At 44.2% G+C, this 15,353-nt stretch overlaps 1 protein-coding gene across 1 annotated transcript; it reads left to right on the top strand.

Annotated features, from left to right (window-relative positions):
- Positions 1–2,337: 2,337 nt before the first annotated feature.
- Positions 2,338–10,790, top strand: nfil3-5 (nuclear factor, interleukin 3 regulated, member 5). Its single transcript, XM_052084962.1, has 2 exons — positions 2,338–2,751; positions 6,852–10,790. Exon 2 carries the CDS (start codon positions 7,351–7,353, stop codon positions 9,076–9,078), a length of 1,728 nt encoding a protein of 575 aa, XP_051940922.1. The 5' UTR covers positions 2,338–2,751; positions 6,852–7,350; the 3' UTR covers positions 9,079–10,790.
- The last annotated feature ends 4,563 nt before the right edge of the window (positions 10,791–15,353 follow it).

The following is a 15,353-nucleotide window of genomic DNA, read 5'->3' as shown; positions in this document are numbered from 1 at the left end:
CGTCCGTCCGTCCGTCCGTCCGTCCGTCCGTCCATCCATCCATCCATCCATCCATCCATCCATCCATCCATCCATCCATCTATCTATCTATCTATCTATCTATCTATCTATGTACTGATTGAACTGAGGTTTTTTTATTGTACCCTATGCAATTGCATGCTGCTACAGTGCAGTGTTTTGACATCGATTATTACAAATAGCCTATAACCACGTGACGAAAAAGATCTACTATAAGAAAGTGTGTTCACAAGTCATTTTTATCCATCTCAATGACTCATTCAAAACACACGATGAATTCAACACAAGCAGGCACTCATTAAAATGCTTCCTCCGTCCTCTGATCTGTTTTTACTGCGTCAAAGATGTACCTAAATTAAACATTTCAATACAAAGCTGGTGGCCTGGTGGTCCAGTGTTTCGCGCGTCGACCTCACAATCCAGAGGTCATGAGTTTGATAATGGCTCCGGCCTTCCTGTGTGGAGTTTGCATGTTCTCCCCAGGTCTGCGTGGGTTTCTCTGGGTATTCCGGTTTCCTCCCACATTCCAAAAATATGCATGGCAGGCTGATTCAACACTCTAAAATTGTCCTTAGGTGTGAGTGTGAGCATAGATGGTCGTTCGTCTGTGTGTGCCCTGCAATTGGCTGGCAACTGGTCCTACTGGCCGAAGATGGCTGCGATAGACTCAATGAGGAATTTAAGATAAGATAAGATAAGATAAGATAAGATAAGATAAGATAACGTAAGGTAAGGTAACCTTTATTTGTCCCAAAATGGGGAAATTTGCAGTCTTCAGTAGCAAGATTGACTCATTGAAATATTTTGTCATTCATTCATTCAAACAAAAGAGGTGTGACAAAATTGCTTATTTTTCAGATGATCTGTCAGTGGAAACATTTTCCTCATAATGTTCCACAGTACAATATTAATTTTCGAATAACCTTGCTACTGATATTGAAGTAGATGGGAGTGATGGTGAAAAGACATGCGGAGAGGAACAAGACGCTGCATGAGTCATAACATCACGTCAGACACAGAAAAGCAATTTTTAACTTTGAAACCACTTGGGTGGACACTGATTGGTCAGTATGAGGAGGAAAGGATGAAGGTTCAGAATATATTAATGTGAGATAGTACTGTGCATTGAAAAAAGGCAATACCTCAAATAATCAATCATTTATTTCTTAACAACACAATTTCTTGTTAGGAAATAAGGATTCTGATTAAAAAAATACTTGTTACGGAATGTGTGCCAGCACTCCAGTTTATTATGTAAAGTCATTGATTTCGGTCGCCATTAAATAAAACAAACTGCCCCACCTACAAACGCCCTAAATTTTAAGTATACAGTATAATCTGATCTAAAATGTTGAAAATGGCTTATTCTCTTTGAGGATGCAATATTAATAATTGAACAAACATGTCAATTTGGGGGGTTTCTGAAAAGTGACTATTATGGAGGTACACCAACGCCAGCAATATGAAAGGTTACTTACATATGCCAGTTTGCACTTGATTGTTCTCTGATCCTTTTGCATAGCTTGCGTTATTTATACAAATAAATCAATATCTTAAAAGAATTTCATCATAGATTTCACCGAATAACTTCATGCATGGAGATAACAGAATATCTTCACGCACACAATCAGAAAAAATCTGAGCAATCCAAAAAATGAGTTAGGTTAGGTCGTGTTAAATAACTAACGTATTGTAATCATAAATAAACATGTTTAAATATCTGATTATAATCTTATAAATTGTTTTGCATGAACTGTGTGTCCATGGGGGTCGCCATTGTCGAGTGACGTCAGATTGAAGCAACAAAGTGGGACTAGATATTTTTTCTCAGACTTCATTTTTCCGGAAGCATTTTGGTGTTGTATAGAACAAATATCAGTCGCTACAATTTACATGTAGTACATTGGAATGCATAAAATTGACCCAACTCGCTCCATCTTCTGACGTCACATACTCGATGTCGCCCTTGAAAGGCACACATCAACTCAAATGTGTTTATGTGTGTCTGAGACTTCCGTCTTAATGACACTTTATAAAACTAGTTCTTTGTTGTCTTTGTATCGTGTTTTTAAAATCATCATTCATATGTTACAATAGAGTGCTCTTTGTATTTATTTAAAACGTTATAAAAATGTTTGGCTTTTGTGTGTGGGAGGGTCGACATCTGTCTATCAATATATACTGACACAATGACGCTCTATTTGTTGTGACTATTATTTTATGTCGAATAATTACATAAGGATTGTATACAACACAGTGCACCCCCCGACCACACGTCGTGGCTCACATGGCGCGTGTGCTCGCGTTACTGTCCGTGTTGTAAAGAGATTCCACGCTGGAAAATGGATGTGCTCCACGGCTGAAGGAGAGAGAGAAACACGCGGCGGGTGGTGGCGGGTGCCGTGTATGTAACACGCATACTCTCGCGTGGAAACACAGAGGACACAAACGTGACGAGGCAGCCGAGGGGCTGTTACGCAACCATTGACCTACTAACACATATTTCTAGAAAGGCTGCCGCAACAAAGTGGAGCAAAGTGTCCGCCGGCGCACGACACGGGGCGACTCGACCAAGGAGAGAGATACAGGGGACCCGAACGCGCACAGACACCAAAGAGGGAACAACTTTTTTTCTGGATAGGGTTTCTCTAAAGAAAAGGAGGAAACGGGAGCGAGACAGCTTTTGTGTCGGGGAAGCCTGAAGGTTGTTTTCCCCTCCTCCACCATTCAAAGGTATGTTTTGACGGCTCGACCCTCTCTCTTGTTTTATTTCTTCTGTTCTTGCCTTCTATGTCTAACAATTCGTCCAATAATTACCAATTCTAAATGTTAGTGCTTTCATGCTTTATTCACTGGTTTTAGCGAGAAGGACACGCTGGTTATTGTTCACATGGCGACTGAGCCGGCAACCCGCCCGTCACTTCGAGACGTTCCATTGGGCAAACAACACGTTGTGTTCTTTTGTCGCGCTAGTTTACATCTCTCTGTTCCCTTTCCTGCGTTATTAGCTGGACCAAATATAGACTGGAAACGCGTGTCCCACATTGTGTATGTTCAAAGTCGAATGGTGTATGTTCAAAGTCAAGGTGAGGTAATTTCCTCCCGGTGGTGTTTTCCAGCGAGTCGACCTCGGCAGCAGCTCGGTTGCCGTTTTGCGGCTAATAATGCTAATAATACGCACTTGATCCCCGCACATGGTGCTTAGCTAGCGTAATGGAGATCATTTAAGTAGCTCCACGTTACAGCTTTGGTCATAAATTTGCACGAGGATGTTTAGCGAAGCGAAATGGTGTTCTCAGAAAGAAAATACAAGTCGTTTAATTTTCTGCCCATTCACCAGAAAGCTCCCCCAAAATGACATAATTCGTTTCAAAATGCCTGTTAAGTAAGGCAAAGTGTTACTGAGGAGTCGGAAGGGATGACATAACCGGCACGCAGCAGGGAGCTACAAATTTCTCTCCTGGGACACAAGGTCCTATAATTGATTCCCGTTTACACCCTGTCTATTATTCGTGATGTGATAATGAGAGGAGACGTTTAAAGCAAGTCAGCACACCTGTGCTAATGCGGAATAATAATGCGAGGCATTTTAGTTGAGTGAAAATGTGAGTTAAAACAATACCCGGCTACCCAAAGACTCCCAACATGGCATTGTCGTGGCTTGACTGAAATAAGAAAGGAACAAGTGAACATTCAGGATGTGATGCAATGCATGGAAAAAGGCCTGTCTGGCAGGCAGGGTTCTGGTGAGCCCTTTCAGCTTGCCTGCTGCCAGCCGGTCTGTTTTTAGAGCGTCTGCGTTGCCATTTCCCAGTCTGGTTTTGAATGTAGGTCAGACCTGTATTTGGGTGATGGCACGCACGGCATACAAGGCTACTCAGACGTCGGCTTTGACCTCTCAGTCTGTTGCTCTACTGAATTAAAAAAAAACATTTTCTGGAGGGCTCGTGCATCTGTACAAAGTGATGTGCGATTAACAACTGTAGGTGATTCTTATTAAACATTTTTCTGTGCGGCCCAAGCTTGTAAAAGATGTGGTGCTAAAATCTTCCCATCATGTCCAATCTAGTTTTTATTAAGTCCTCCTGAGCCATATTATGAGCATTTCTAGATTTACAACTGTTTCTCTGAGGATGTATTCGAATGCTGCACATCTGCCATCAGTTGCAAAGAAAATGTTAATATAAAGAGGACCCAATGTTATTTTTTTGTTTGACGTGTTATCTGGTACAATTATTTAAACAATTTTTAGTAATTTACAGGCTGCCACAAATCAGCACATGTAGGGGTACTTTCGCTCTCCAGTAGTGGTGACAGTCTCTCGATCCAATCTCCTCCTTTGAATTCATAGGCACAAAGCCGTGGGGCAAAATGGACGCTCCACGTGTGAGGTAGGATCTCTTAACAAGTTGGAGGAGGGGAGCAGGGATACCTCACTGTTGACTCACATTCATCCCAATGGGGGTCAGAGGTGACGCATTCCTCTCGAAGTAGAAAGTTCCTGGAAACAGTTTTAGGGTTTAATGAGGCCGGAAGCAAACATACAGAACATGTCCTGTTTGTGCTAGGGCTGACATTACAGCAGTTAAGCGCGACCGCTGAACAGTTCGATTTTAAACTTGCGCTCAGAGGGAAGTAGCGGGGAATTTAAAGTCAGTCAACTGTAACTGCCGTGATGTCCACATTACACAAGAGCGATTCAGAGCACATACCCAAGAAGGGATAAAAGCAGCCCCTCCCCATGCAATCCGGAGAGAGGCTGTTATGTGTGAGTTTGGCTGCGGAGATGGGTGTGTGCTCTGACGTCAATGCCATCTCCAGCTATAATTTTTCATCTGCCTCTGATGCTCATTGTTCCGTGCTGCTTTACCGGCTCTTTGTAGCGTGCCCAGGGATTGATGTTGCGTTCAAATTGATCCATAATCGGGATGTTATGCTATTTACAGATTTCAGTTTGTCTCTTAATATCGTTCTCCTGAATTCCTTCCCGTCACCCCCCCCCCCTCTTTCTTTTGGACTATTTATAGAGTGCACTCTAATACTCCTTCCTTCACGCGCCCTCCCTCTCTTGCAGTCCTACTGACCTATTTTATGGCGCACTGTCAAAGACGGGAGGAGTGTTTACTGCTAAGCATTGTTTCTAGGTCAGTGGGACAGCGCAGACGTATGCAAGCTTCCTTCCCACCCGCCTTTGTTCCCTCCCCTCCCTCTGCGGTCTTTATGAAAATGATTCGTAGTGGGGAGGAGGGGTTGACCCCTAAAATTTTCCACATCTGTTGTGACCAAATCGCTCTCTCTTCTGTTTTGCAATACTCAAGTTCATCTACGAAAAAAAAATCCGGGGGTGGGGGAGAAGAGCCACTGATAAAAGGCAGTCATACTGGTTTGGTAGCAAACCTTGTCTTTCGCCCCTAGTTATGAAGAAAACAGGTGTGAGTAAACAAGTGCTGCGGTATTGGGATTACACAAGCTTCAAGGTTGCACAGTTTTGTTTTGGTCCCTCCGCCCTCCCTCGCTGTTAGATGATGTAACAAATTCATTGTGTTCCGTCTTAAGTAGAATGATGCAGTAACTTGATGCTCACATGTAATGGGTATATGGCACAAGTACCAAAGTGATATGTTTTGTAAGCAGTCATTCGGCATGAGTGTTATAATTGTTTTTTTTAAACTTTGGTTGAGTGTGTGGAATTCTAATGATCGTGTCTTGAAGAATTTGAGGCAGCATTGTTAGTCTCAACCTGTTTGCTGCCGAAAGAAACTCCATGAGAAGTTGTTCAACATCTTCACTGACATTTTTTACGATTTAAAATTTGCTTGTCATTCATTTTTCCCCGTAGTTGATCAAAGAAATGCAGTCAAAGGCCTTAGACATTAAGAGCGATGGCAAGTAACCTATGAGATGCTTTGCGTTTCGGTGATGCAAACATGGAAAAAAATGTACTCGTGCTTTCATGCCTCATATCTCATCTTCATGGCATAGACTTGATCTTTTGATCTATGATTCAACAAAGAAAACATAATGCAAACAATAGTTCCGGTAAACTCCCTCAGCATGATTGAGTACACGCCAACAGATTTGCCAGGAAAGTGATTTTCTTCCTATTGATTTAAAGTGCGGTGTTTATTCATCAAGATGGACAACGCACCCTGTGATTGATTTGGCCTCAAACTCAATTACAGCAGTGACCGCTATTTGAATTGTAAGTACGGTAGATGAAGTCAACTGGTTATTGCAGACCACTGTGCACTTTGCAGATCAGAGCAAATAATTGCAGTTGGCTAGTAAGCGGCATTCAATGTAGAGCTAGACGATATGGTTGGAAGGCTAGAATGATATGAAGTATTTCGTGTGTGTTTTCTTTTTTACATATACATATTTGTTAAATTATTATCCAGCCCATCATCAATTTTACCTTTTTGGTGTAAGATATGTTGGGTGGTTTGAGTAACCGTGTTGAGCCAGTACAAGGAAATCTAGTAGCTTATGGTCTCGTGTCTGTCGTAAATAAAACAATTTTTTTGCTCTGGTGGCGGTATGAATAGTAGGTGATAAAATGAGACATATTTGACACTTAATTATATATTATAGGCAGTATTGTGTTCAACCCCCCCAAAAAAAGTCGCATCAAGTTTGGGAAGTGTGCTCTTCCTCTCTCTGCTGTGTGGCCAGCTCTATTGTAAACACCATACGCCAACAAAACTTGAAAATTAGTTTTGATAGACTACAGTGATACACTGACTATTCTGACCACTCAGACGATTACTGCAAGTCTAACTCTTTTTGTACTCCACCCCCCACCCCCCTTCCCTCTTTCTCTCTCTACATAACAGCAACGGCATTCAAGTCGGATCCTCGGGGACACTCGAAGCAGACAGCCTGACCTACATCTTCTGTACGACACTGTGATGAGAAGCGCTGTGGCCTGACATGCTCCGCAGCTGTGCAGAACATTTGGGAAGACATCAGTAAACTCCAGTTCACCTGCCGAGAGACTCCACCGACTTGCGGTGTGCCAAGAAAACCAAACAACTTGAAACACAAGCTTGATCTTCTTTTTTTTTTTTTGACAGATTGTTGAGAAAATAAGTTCAATGTCTAAGGTGTTCATGGAGTTCCACCTGTTTTTAATCTTCTTGGCTAATTTGGACACTTGAATATTCTGATCGAGTAAACAATTGGTAAGAGAAATCAATGAGGCTCTCTCTTAGATGTGAAGTCTTTGCTGATCCCGCAACATAGTGGCAAAAGTTGCATCACAAAGTCTTGTTATATCTGTGCATCTTTCCCGACACACTTGCTCAATTTCCACTCTGGCCTTTCCTTGGAAAAATGGAAAACCTGAATCTACACATCTCAACCACCAGCAACAAAAATGCCATGGAGGTGGACAGTTTTACTTCCTACAGCGATCTCCCATCCCCTCTTCCCGAGAGCGGGGCACGGGCCAGCCGCCAGGCGAAAGGTTCCAAGCCGACTGTGGCGTCCCGTCGCAAGCGGGAGTTCATCTCTGATGAGAAAAAGGATGATTCATATTGGGAAAAACGGAGGAAGAACAACGAAGCAGCAAAGCGCTCGAGGGAAAAACGTCGCCTGAATGACATGGTTCTAGAGAACCGGGTCATGGCCCTGAATGAGGAGAATGTTCGTCTAAAAACGGAACTACTTCAGCTCAAGTTGCGCTTTGGACTCATCACCACAGCGTCCTACATGGAGAAAAGCCAGCAGATCGCTAGTAGCAATGGGAGTAGCGCCAGTGGCACCCCCAATAACGCCTACCTCTCAAGTAGCGGCTACTCCAGCGCATCCCAGGTGATGCTGAACTCGGACTCTTCGGAAACCGAACAGCCCAGCCGCGGTGAGCGCCACTCGGCGCTCCCCAAGTATTCTCCCAGAGGATCTGTGTCGGACTTGTCTGATGGCTCCTCAAGGGACAGCCCCGAGCCTTTGGGCTACAGCATAAAGAAGGAGCCTGCCAACATGGACATGGCAAGATTGGAAGGCACTGGACTCTCTGGCGGTATAGCCAATGGCTTGCCAAGCCGTGCTTACCATGGCATTCATCCTGCTTTGATGTCTCCTCACCAGCAGAGTACACAGTTGGCTGAAGCTGTCATAGACTACCAGCAGCAGCAGCAGCCGAGCCACATGGAGGCCTCTACTTCCACTGCCCAGGCCACTTCTTCACAAAGGAGTGTCATTCTGTATCGCTCTAGCAGCGGCTGTTACCCCATGGAGAGCCAGAGGCCAGATGAGCAACAGAGCAGGACGCATTACGGCCAGCACTCCTCAAACTCCAAGTTCTCCGAATGTTCAGTGACAATCGCCGAGGTCGCCGAGAAGCTGGAGAGGACAAAGACGATGGACTGTGAGCAGTATGAATATTCGGAGGAACTGCGGGCACAATACAACGGCCAACAGCATGAGACCCACTACAGCTTTCGGACTCAGGAGAACAGCCTTGAGCAAGCCGAGAGCCGGAACCCCTTTGCTCCCAATCTGATCCACAGCACCGAGGAGGGCATGGCGGTGTTCTCGCAGCACAATGGCTACCTCAACACGATGGACGAAGAGCCTCCAGTTCTCACCTATGAGGGAGGCCCTCGAAGCGATGGCTTCGACCAAGAAAATTCCTCTGCTAAAGATACGTCATCTAGTGACGGGGACCCCCGGAGCTCCGACAAGGAGGCTTTGACCGATGACGAATCCCCCTCTTCGTCGTCCTCAGACATTAGCAGCTACCACCAGAAAGCTTCGGCAACCACCGGGCCCCACGGAGAGTGCCAAGCTGAGGTCAAAGCGACTGCCCTGCCCCACAAGCTGCGCCTCAAGAACCGAGCAATGTCCACCGGGGCGACAAAAGCACAGATGGAGGTCTGCGTGGGCGTCTCCATGTCCCCATCCCCCACCCTGCCTCAGCACCCTTACCTGGCACTGCCAAGCAACTCTAACAGCAGCCAGGTCAGCAGAGAGGCAGAGAATGATTTGGAGTACACCGAGGAGGTCAGACCTCAGCCGGATGAGAGGTTGGACTCACAAAAGGCAGCCGGCAGTGGTTAGAGGCGTGTTTTAAGTACAGTTTGGAGGTGCTCTAGTTTCTGCAACTACAGCCCCATTCATCTTGTCGGCAAAAATGAGGCCTCGCTTGGAAATGACTTCCATCCACTTTCACTGTCACCTGTTTCCCTTTATTCTCTCCTACCTCCCACATGTCCCTCCAGTTCAAATCACATCACTCACTGAGGGAGGAAACGGAATGAAATAGTTTCAGTCTGAGCTACTTCTGGCCAGCGGACACATTTTGTTGTGGCATTATAAGAACATTTCTTTGACCAAAGAATATTCGTATTTTTTTCACGTCACCTTTTGTTGGTACAGTAACGGTGTATATTGGTCTTCTTGGAATAACAAGTCAGTCCTTTTCACTTCAAGCACTTAGATTGTAAAATGTTGTGACATTCATTTGCATAGATGAGGTATCTCATTTGAAAAGAAAATGTGGCAAAAATAATTGTAAAAAATCTGTCGGATGCATACGTCTTGAACTTTAATGTGGTAAATTGTTCGGACAATTACAAAGCAAATTCCTCCAAGATCTAAAGTAGGGGTGCCCAAATCTGGCGCTCGAGAGCCGCCATTTCAAAATCGGAATTGGGCGTGTTGGAGGAGGGAGACATCTCAAACAGGCTGGATAGGGGGCTCTTGAGGGCCAAACTTGGACACCCTGATTTAAGTCAAGTCAACAGTATTTATAGAGCACAGCCATCGCTGCATACAAAGTGCTGTACATGGAGCAATCTAACATGCACAATAAACAGTAAGACAAATCGGTAATAAAGGCGATAGAAGCACCAAACAGTAAAACCAAGAACAACTCGTGAGTCATGCTGAAAGTCATTTAAAACGAAACACATTTAGTTATATGGATGACTTTGGGTTTGACTCTGTTTTGGGTGATTTGATCACTACAATTGCCTCTGCAATCAAAACACTCAAATTGCCCCACGGGGAAAAATAAAGTTTTCTGAATCTGAATACAACACCAAAAATGGCTCAAACATTTGAGTCCCCTAACGGTCAAGGGTATGCAGTCGTACGATGTTGACAAGCACAAGGCGAGCCTTCCTGGCTGCAACAACAGAATGGATACAATTTGTCGAATAAAAAGATGACTCACCCATCCCAAACTAGGAAAACGACGCAGTTTTTCCTCATAAGGTGCCTCTTTTATTGTGCCGTCACAATGGCCGACGATTGAGCAAAGCCCGCTGTGCACTGAGCTTAAGCCGCCCCACTAAATCTGAATCGTACAACTTTTTTTTTCCCAACAGTTTCCCTTCCAGGTGCCTGCCTCTGGCCATGATGTATAAATGTAAAGTTGTCTTTATCACTTGTATACTGCGGTCACTATTTTTATTAATATTTTATATTTGGTTAATATTTTGTCTATTATATGTAATTTTATTGTCCTCCTATGTGTCATTTTGCTCTCTGCTCTTCCCGGTTGTGCTGTGTATTTGCTCATGCTACCCTACCCCATGCAACGATTTGTACTCTGTGTTACTGTATAACCAGTAATGTTGGCCTAAACCTTGTGCGGAAATGAGACCCCCCCCCCCCCCCGCCCCCCCTAAAAGCCAAGCTTGTCCATAAGTGAAAATGTTTGGCTATACTTCACATGGACATGTGAAATGGTTGAACAGAAAAAAATGTGCTTTATTTTGATTGTAAAGGTTGAAAATGGGGAAGAATAAAAGGTTGTTGAAACGTCAGCTGTCATGTCAGAACTTTTTGAGTTGACTGTGATTGTAGTTGGGGTCGGGGGTAGAGAGGGGGGGTAAATCTCATACATGAAACAACGATACTGCTCCTGCAGCAAAGGAGAATATTCCTTCTATCGACATTATACTGTATTAATACTAGCCATACAATTCAGTGCATCATCGTACACGGCAATCTGCATGACTTGACATTAAATATATAAGATTGGAAATTTTATCTTGGCTTCCATTTTTCTTAAGAAAAACTTGGCATTTTAACAGAGGTGTACAGGATTTTTTTTTCTGTAATTTAACTCCCTGAAGTAAAATTAATTTGTCCCAACTTGATACTGAAAAGTGCCATATATTACCCCGCTGACAAGTAACTCCTGAGAGTCAAAAACAGTAATTGTCAATCAGCCAAAGTCTTCTGTAGATCACCGAGTGGCAACGAACTGAAGCAAGCTGACTGCATTGAAAGTCGGGCGAGTGAACCGTCAGTGACAGCGACCCGATGGTAATTTTATTAGATATTATACTGTGCATATTACATACATTGGTATACACTGACCATAACACATAAGTTGCTTTTAAGGATTTCTGGGAGCAAACAAACTTGGCGTTTTACAAAACAGCCAATTCTTCGGATATTAACATTCATTTCCGAAAAAGAAAAACATGAATGAACCCTAAGCATGTATCTCCACATTACTGTATGCTACATTACTTTTTGCACGACATGTTACTTAATTCTAACGCAAACCAGCATATTGTTGCTTCGAGAAATGTGGTAGAAGGATTTTGCACAAATGAATATGATATGGTCGTGCTTCGGTACTAATTTGCTAAGAGAAGAACAAATCCAAAAATTCCAGTTCTCAGGCCATCAGCATGTTTTTATTGTCTGTGTGTCAATATTTGCCTTAACAGTTTTTGGCATGCTCATAAACCTTTTCTTCCCAGCATAAAAGTCACACCCTTACAATCTTGAAACATTATCGCTATAGGAATGGTTTTCATATCTTTACAGGATTATCTAGCCCCCCCCCCCCCCCAAAAAAAAGTGATTAGTTGGTTCGCCATTGAGCAAATGAGAATGTTTGATACAATCTAACTGAAAGTGCCATTTACATTTCAACTCATATTTGAAGGTAAAGATCCATTTGAAATAAAATAGGTTTAGTTGGAAAAAAAAGACACACACAACACACAAATGTCCCTATTATTAGGACTTAACGGAACCTGGTGAGTGAGAAGACTTGAAAGAAATTGAAACTTTTATTACTAGTCTTGAGTTCCCCGGTCTTGCTCAACACTATGAACATATTGTCCCATTGCCCGCTGTAGCTGAGCAACAAGTAGAGTTACACAAGCGTTGTGAAGATCACGCAACGCTTATGTGACTTGAACGGATCAGTAGCTGTTGCCATGGCCGAGGTGTCACTGACACAGCTCGCATACGAGCCAGTGCAGGAATGTGAGGCGAAGACTGACAGAGGTGTTGTTAACAACACTGAGCAAACATCCTTGTCCCGGGTTTCAAATTCAATTTTTTTTTTAAAGTGCAAACCCACATTACAATCTCTTTCCTTTCTCACGCTTTCTCACGGATTGTCATAGAAGAACAGTGCCAGGTCAACTTTATTAAAACAATATGACTTTGGCCAGAAAATAGCAGTGAATTTTCTCACACACATCATCTCACGCATGTTTGCACTCGACTCACTTCACTCCTTTTTCTTTTTCCAGCCCACCATGGTGCTGTGCATGGTGCAGAGGCTGTTGGGGGGGGGCGCCACGAGAGTAAAAGTAGGTCAGTGAGAAGGGATAGGGGGAGGATGGAGGGGAGAGAGGGGGCTTACATCATTTGCCTCTACAGTGTACATTCGGGCAAACTAATCAAAAGTGAGTCCTGTTGTTTCTGCTTGACAGAGCAGGCTATAGCGGAACAAAGCCTCGGACATGCTCGATTTTTGTGGCATACTTTTTGGGAACGGAACGTGGCCTAAATGTTCCATACGGGTATTTGAACTAAAACTGACCCGTGATATACTTCAACGTGCTGAACATTTTCCAATCATTAATTCCACACTCGCGTTTAACCCCTGTTGAGCAATGAACTGACCGAGAATAGTTAAAAAGAAAGCGGAAGCGATTGGAGGCCATATCATCGACAGTTTGTATGACAAGGGGGGGGGGGCAGTGGTGTTGGTGGTGGTGGGGGTTGTCATTTAGGAGCTTGAGCGTGTTTGCGCTGCATCGCCTGCAGTGATCAACAGCACAGGCTGGTTATGTAACCAGGATGCTGCAGTATGTAGGTCAGCAGAACAAGGAGAGGCAGGGTTAGGGTAAAGCTGTAAGTGAGGAACGTGTGTGTGTGTGTGTGTGTGTGTGTGTGTATGTGTGTGTGTGCATGCTTGAGTGTTATTTAAGCTTGATGTCCTTATGTCGAGCAGATTTGCAATGCCATCACACTGCTGGGAACGTTTCATTCCCTAATGAGGGTACGAGCAGTGACATCGCACGTAACAGTCTTAAATAGGAACAGCGCAACTAGTCTATGCTTGTTTTGTGCAACTACATCATGCTGGCAGCTGTTTTTCTTTCTTTTTCTGGAACTTTATTTGGCTCCCCCGGCCCCCCCAGTACATTCCATCGATTTTCGAAACAGGCTATTCCCTGTATGATTAAGGCCTGTGTACTCTAGAATTGTAAACTATAACCACAATGTTAAAAACCATGTTAATCGAATACCTCACTGTCAGTGTCAATCAAAATTGACCATCATTCGCTCTGGAAAGGCTTGATATAACAATTGCATCGGATCCTCTCAGGTTGGACATCGAACGTGTTCTGGCCAGTGAGTGGATCACGACATCTCCTGTAATAAGAACTAAGTAGATGATGTCAAATAAAAGTGATTATTCTTCTAAATCTAGCAAAGCCCGCTGTAAATCGTTATTTTACATTGGAACCAAGAGCAATTCAGATGGCTGTGTAATAATTTCTGTGTGGTCGCTTGGCTCTTTCAGAAGACAGTTATGTTGCCTGTCCTGACCCATCCAGTCACACTGCCTTTGTTCTGCTCGGAGTGGTAAAATTAGGTCAGTGTGTCGGTGTGTGCGCACATCGCTCTGGATCTGTGTAGAAAAATGATTAGAGGACGCGTGATCTCAGTGACGTGCAGGCAAACACACTCACACAAATGGACAGACGCTGACCTGTATCAATTCATGACAGAAATAGGCTATAGAGTTGTGCACCTCTAACTTGAATGTAGGCCACTACATTCAGAGAGAGAGAGAGAGAGAGAGAGACAGCGATGAATCACCGTCATGTTACGCAATATGAAACCATCCCACAGGCCTAATTACCATATCTTGTGGCCTTGTGCTACAGGAAGTGACCTGCTCATCTATGTGAGTTTGTACAAGTGGGAAGCGTGGATAACAACATTTTGGCACGCAATCCATCATCTGGTAGCAAAATTTGCACAGTGCTAAAGCATTTCCAAACACACGTTAACGGATGGCGCGTGTGTGCATGTGCACTGACAAAAACATTGGATTAAAGGAAAGCACAAAGCATCTTTTAATTATTTTTTTATCTGGAAGGAAACTTTTCAAGACACAATGAGGAGACGTCAGGGTTTGGTTATTTCTTTTCTCCAGCGACTTTTCAAGAACAAGCTTCTTAGGTTAACTGAAGACACTAAAATTTCCAGAGCCAGATGAGGTGGCTTGGGCATCTGATTTGGATGCCTCCTGAGCGCCTCCCTGGTGAGGTGTTCCGGTCATGTCCCACCGGGAGGAGACCCAGATGAAGACCCAGGACACGCTGGAGAGACTATGTCACCCAGCTGGCCTGGGAATGTCTCGGGATCCCCCGGGGAGAGCTGGAAGAAGTAGCTAGGGAGAGGGAAGTCTGGGCTTCCTTGCTGAAGCTGTTGCCCCCGCAACCCGGCCCCGGGTAAGCAGTAGATGATGGATGGATGGATGGACTAAAATTTCCCAATGTCGGATGGTGGACCAGAATTTCCCCGAAAGCTGCATTCAGCTTGCCCGACTGGTATCCATCATCTGCCTCCGGAGTACCACAGGCTCAAAAGAACCAAGGACTCCTTCAGCTTGAGGTGGATCCCATTCTGCTTTGTCACCATGCCCTCGCCTGTGAGCCCGCACTGTTTGAAGACTCTTAAACGACCTGAAGGGGTGCATGTATATGCTTTCCCTGTGACTGTGTATTTGTATTCTTATCTGTGTCACAATGAGAGGAGTAAATTTGAAGTTGGAGGTCTTCAGGGCAGATGCCACAACAAGGTCCTGTCTTGTTCACTGTCTCGATCCTCCTCAAGACGTAACAGACAAACAACACACAGAAGATGAGTAAGGAAACCCGCAGCCATTGAGTGGATTAACCCATTTGGATTAGTGTCCGAGATATGCCTCGAACACGTTGAACAAACAGACTGAGGAAGAGATTGTCTTTGCTGCCGGCAGGGAGCTCAGTTATCGATGAAGCCACTCACTGTTCGCTTCTCCAACTGAAACTCGACTTCCTGTGCTCCATGCCGAA

Source organism: Hippocampus zosterae, chromosome 13 (genome assembly GCF_025434085.1).
Source record: "Hippocampus zosterae strain Florida chromosome 13, ASM2543408v3, whole genome shotgun sequence".
Lineage (NCBI taxonomy): Eukaryota > Metazoa > Chordata > Actinopteri > Syngnathiformes > Syngnathidae > Hippocampus > Hippocampus zosterae.
This window is presented reverse-complemented; position numbering and strand designations above follow the sequence as displayed.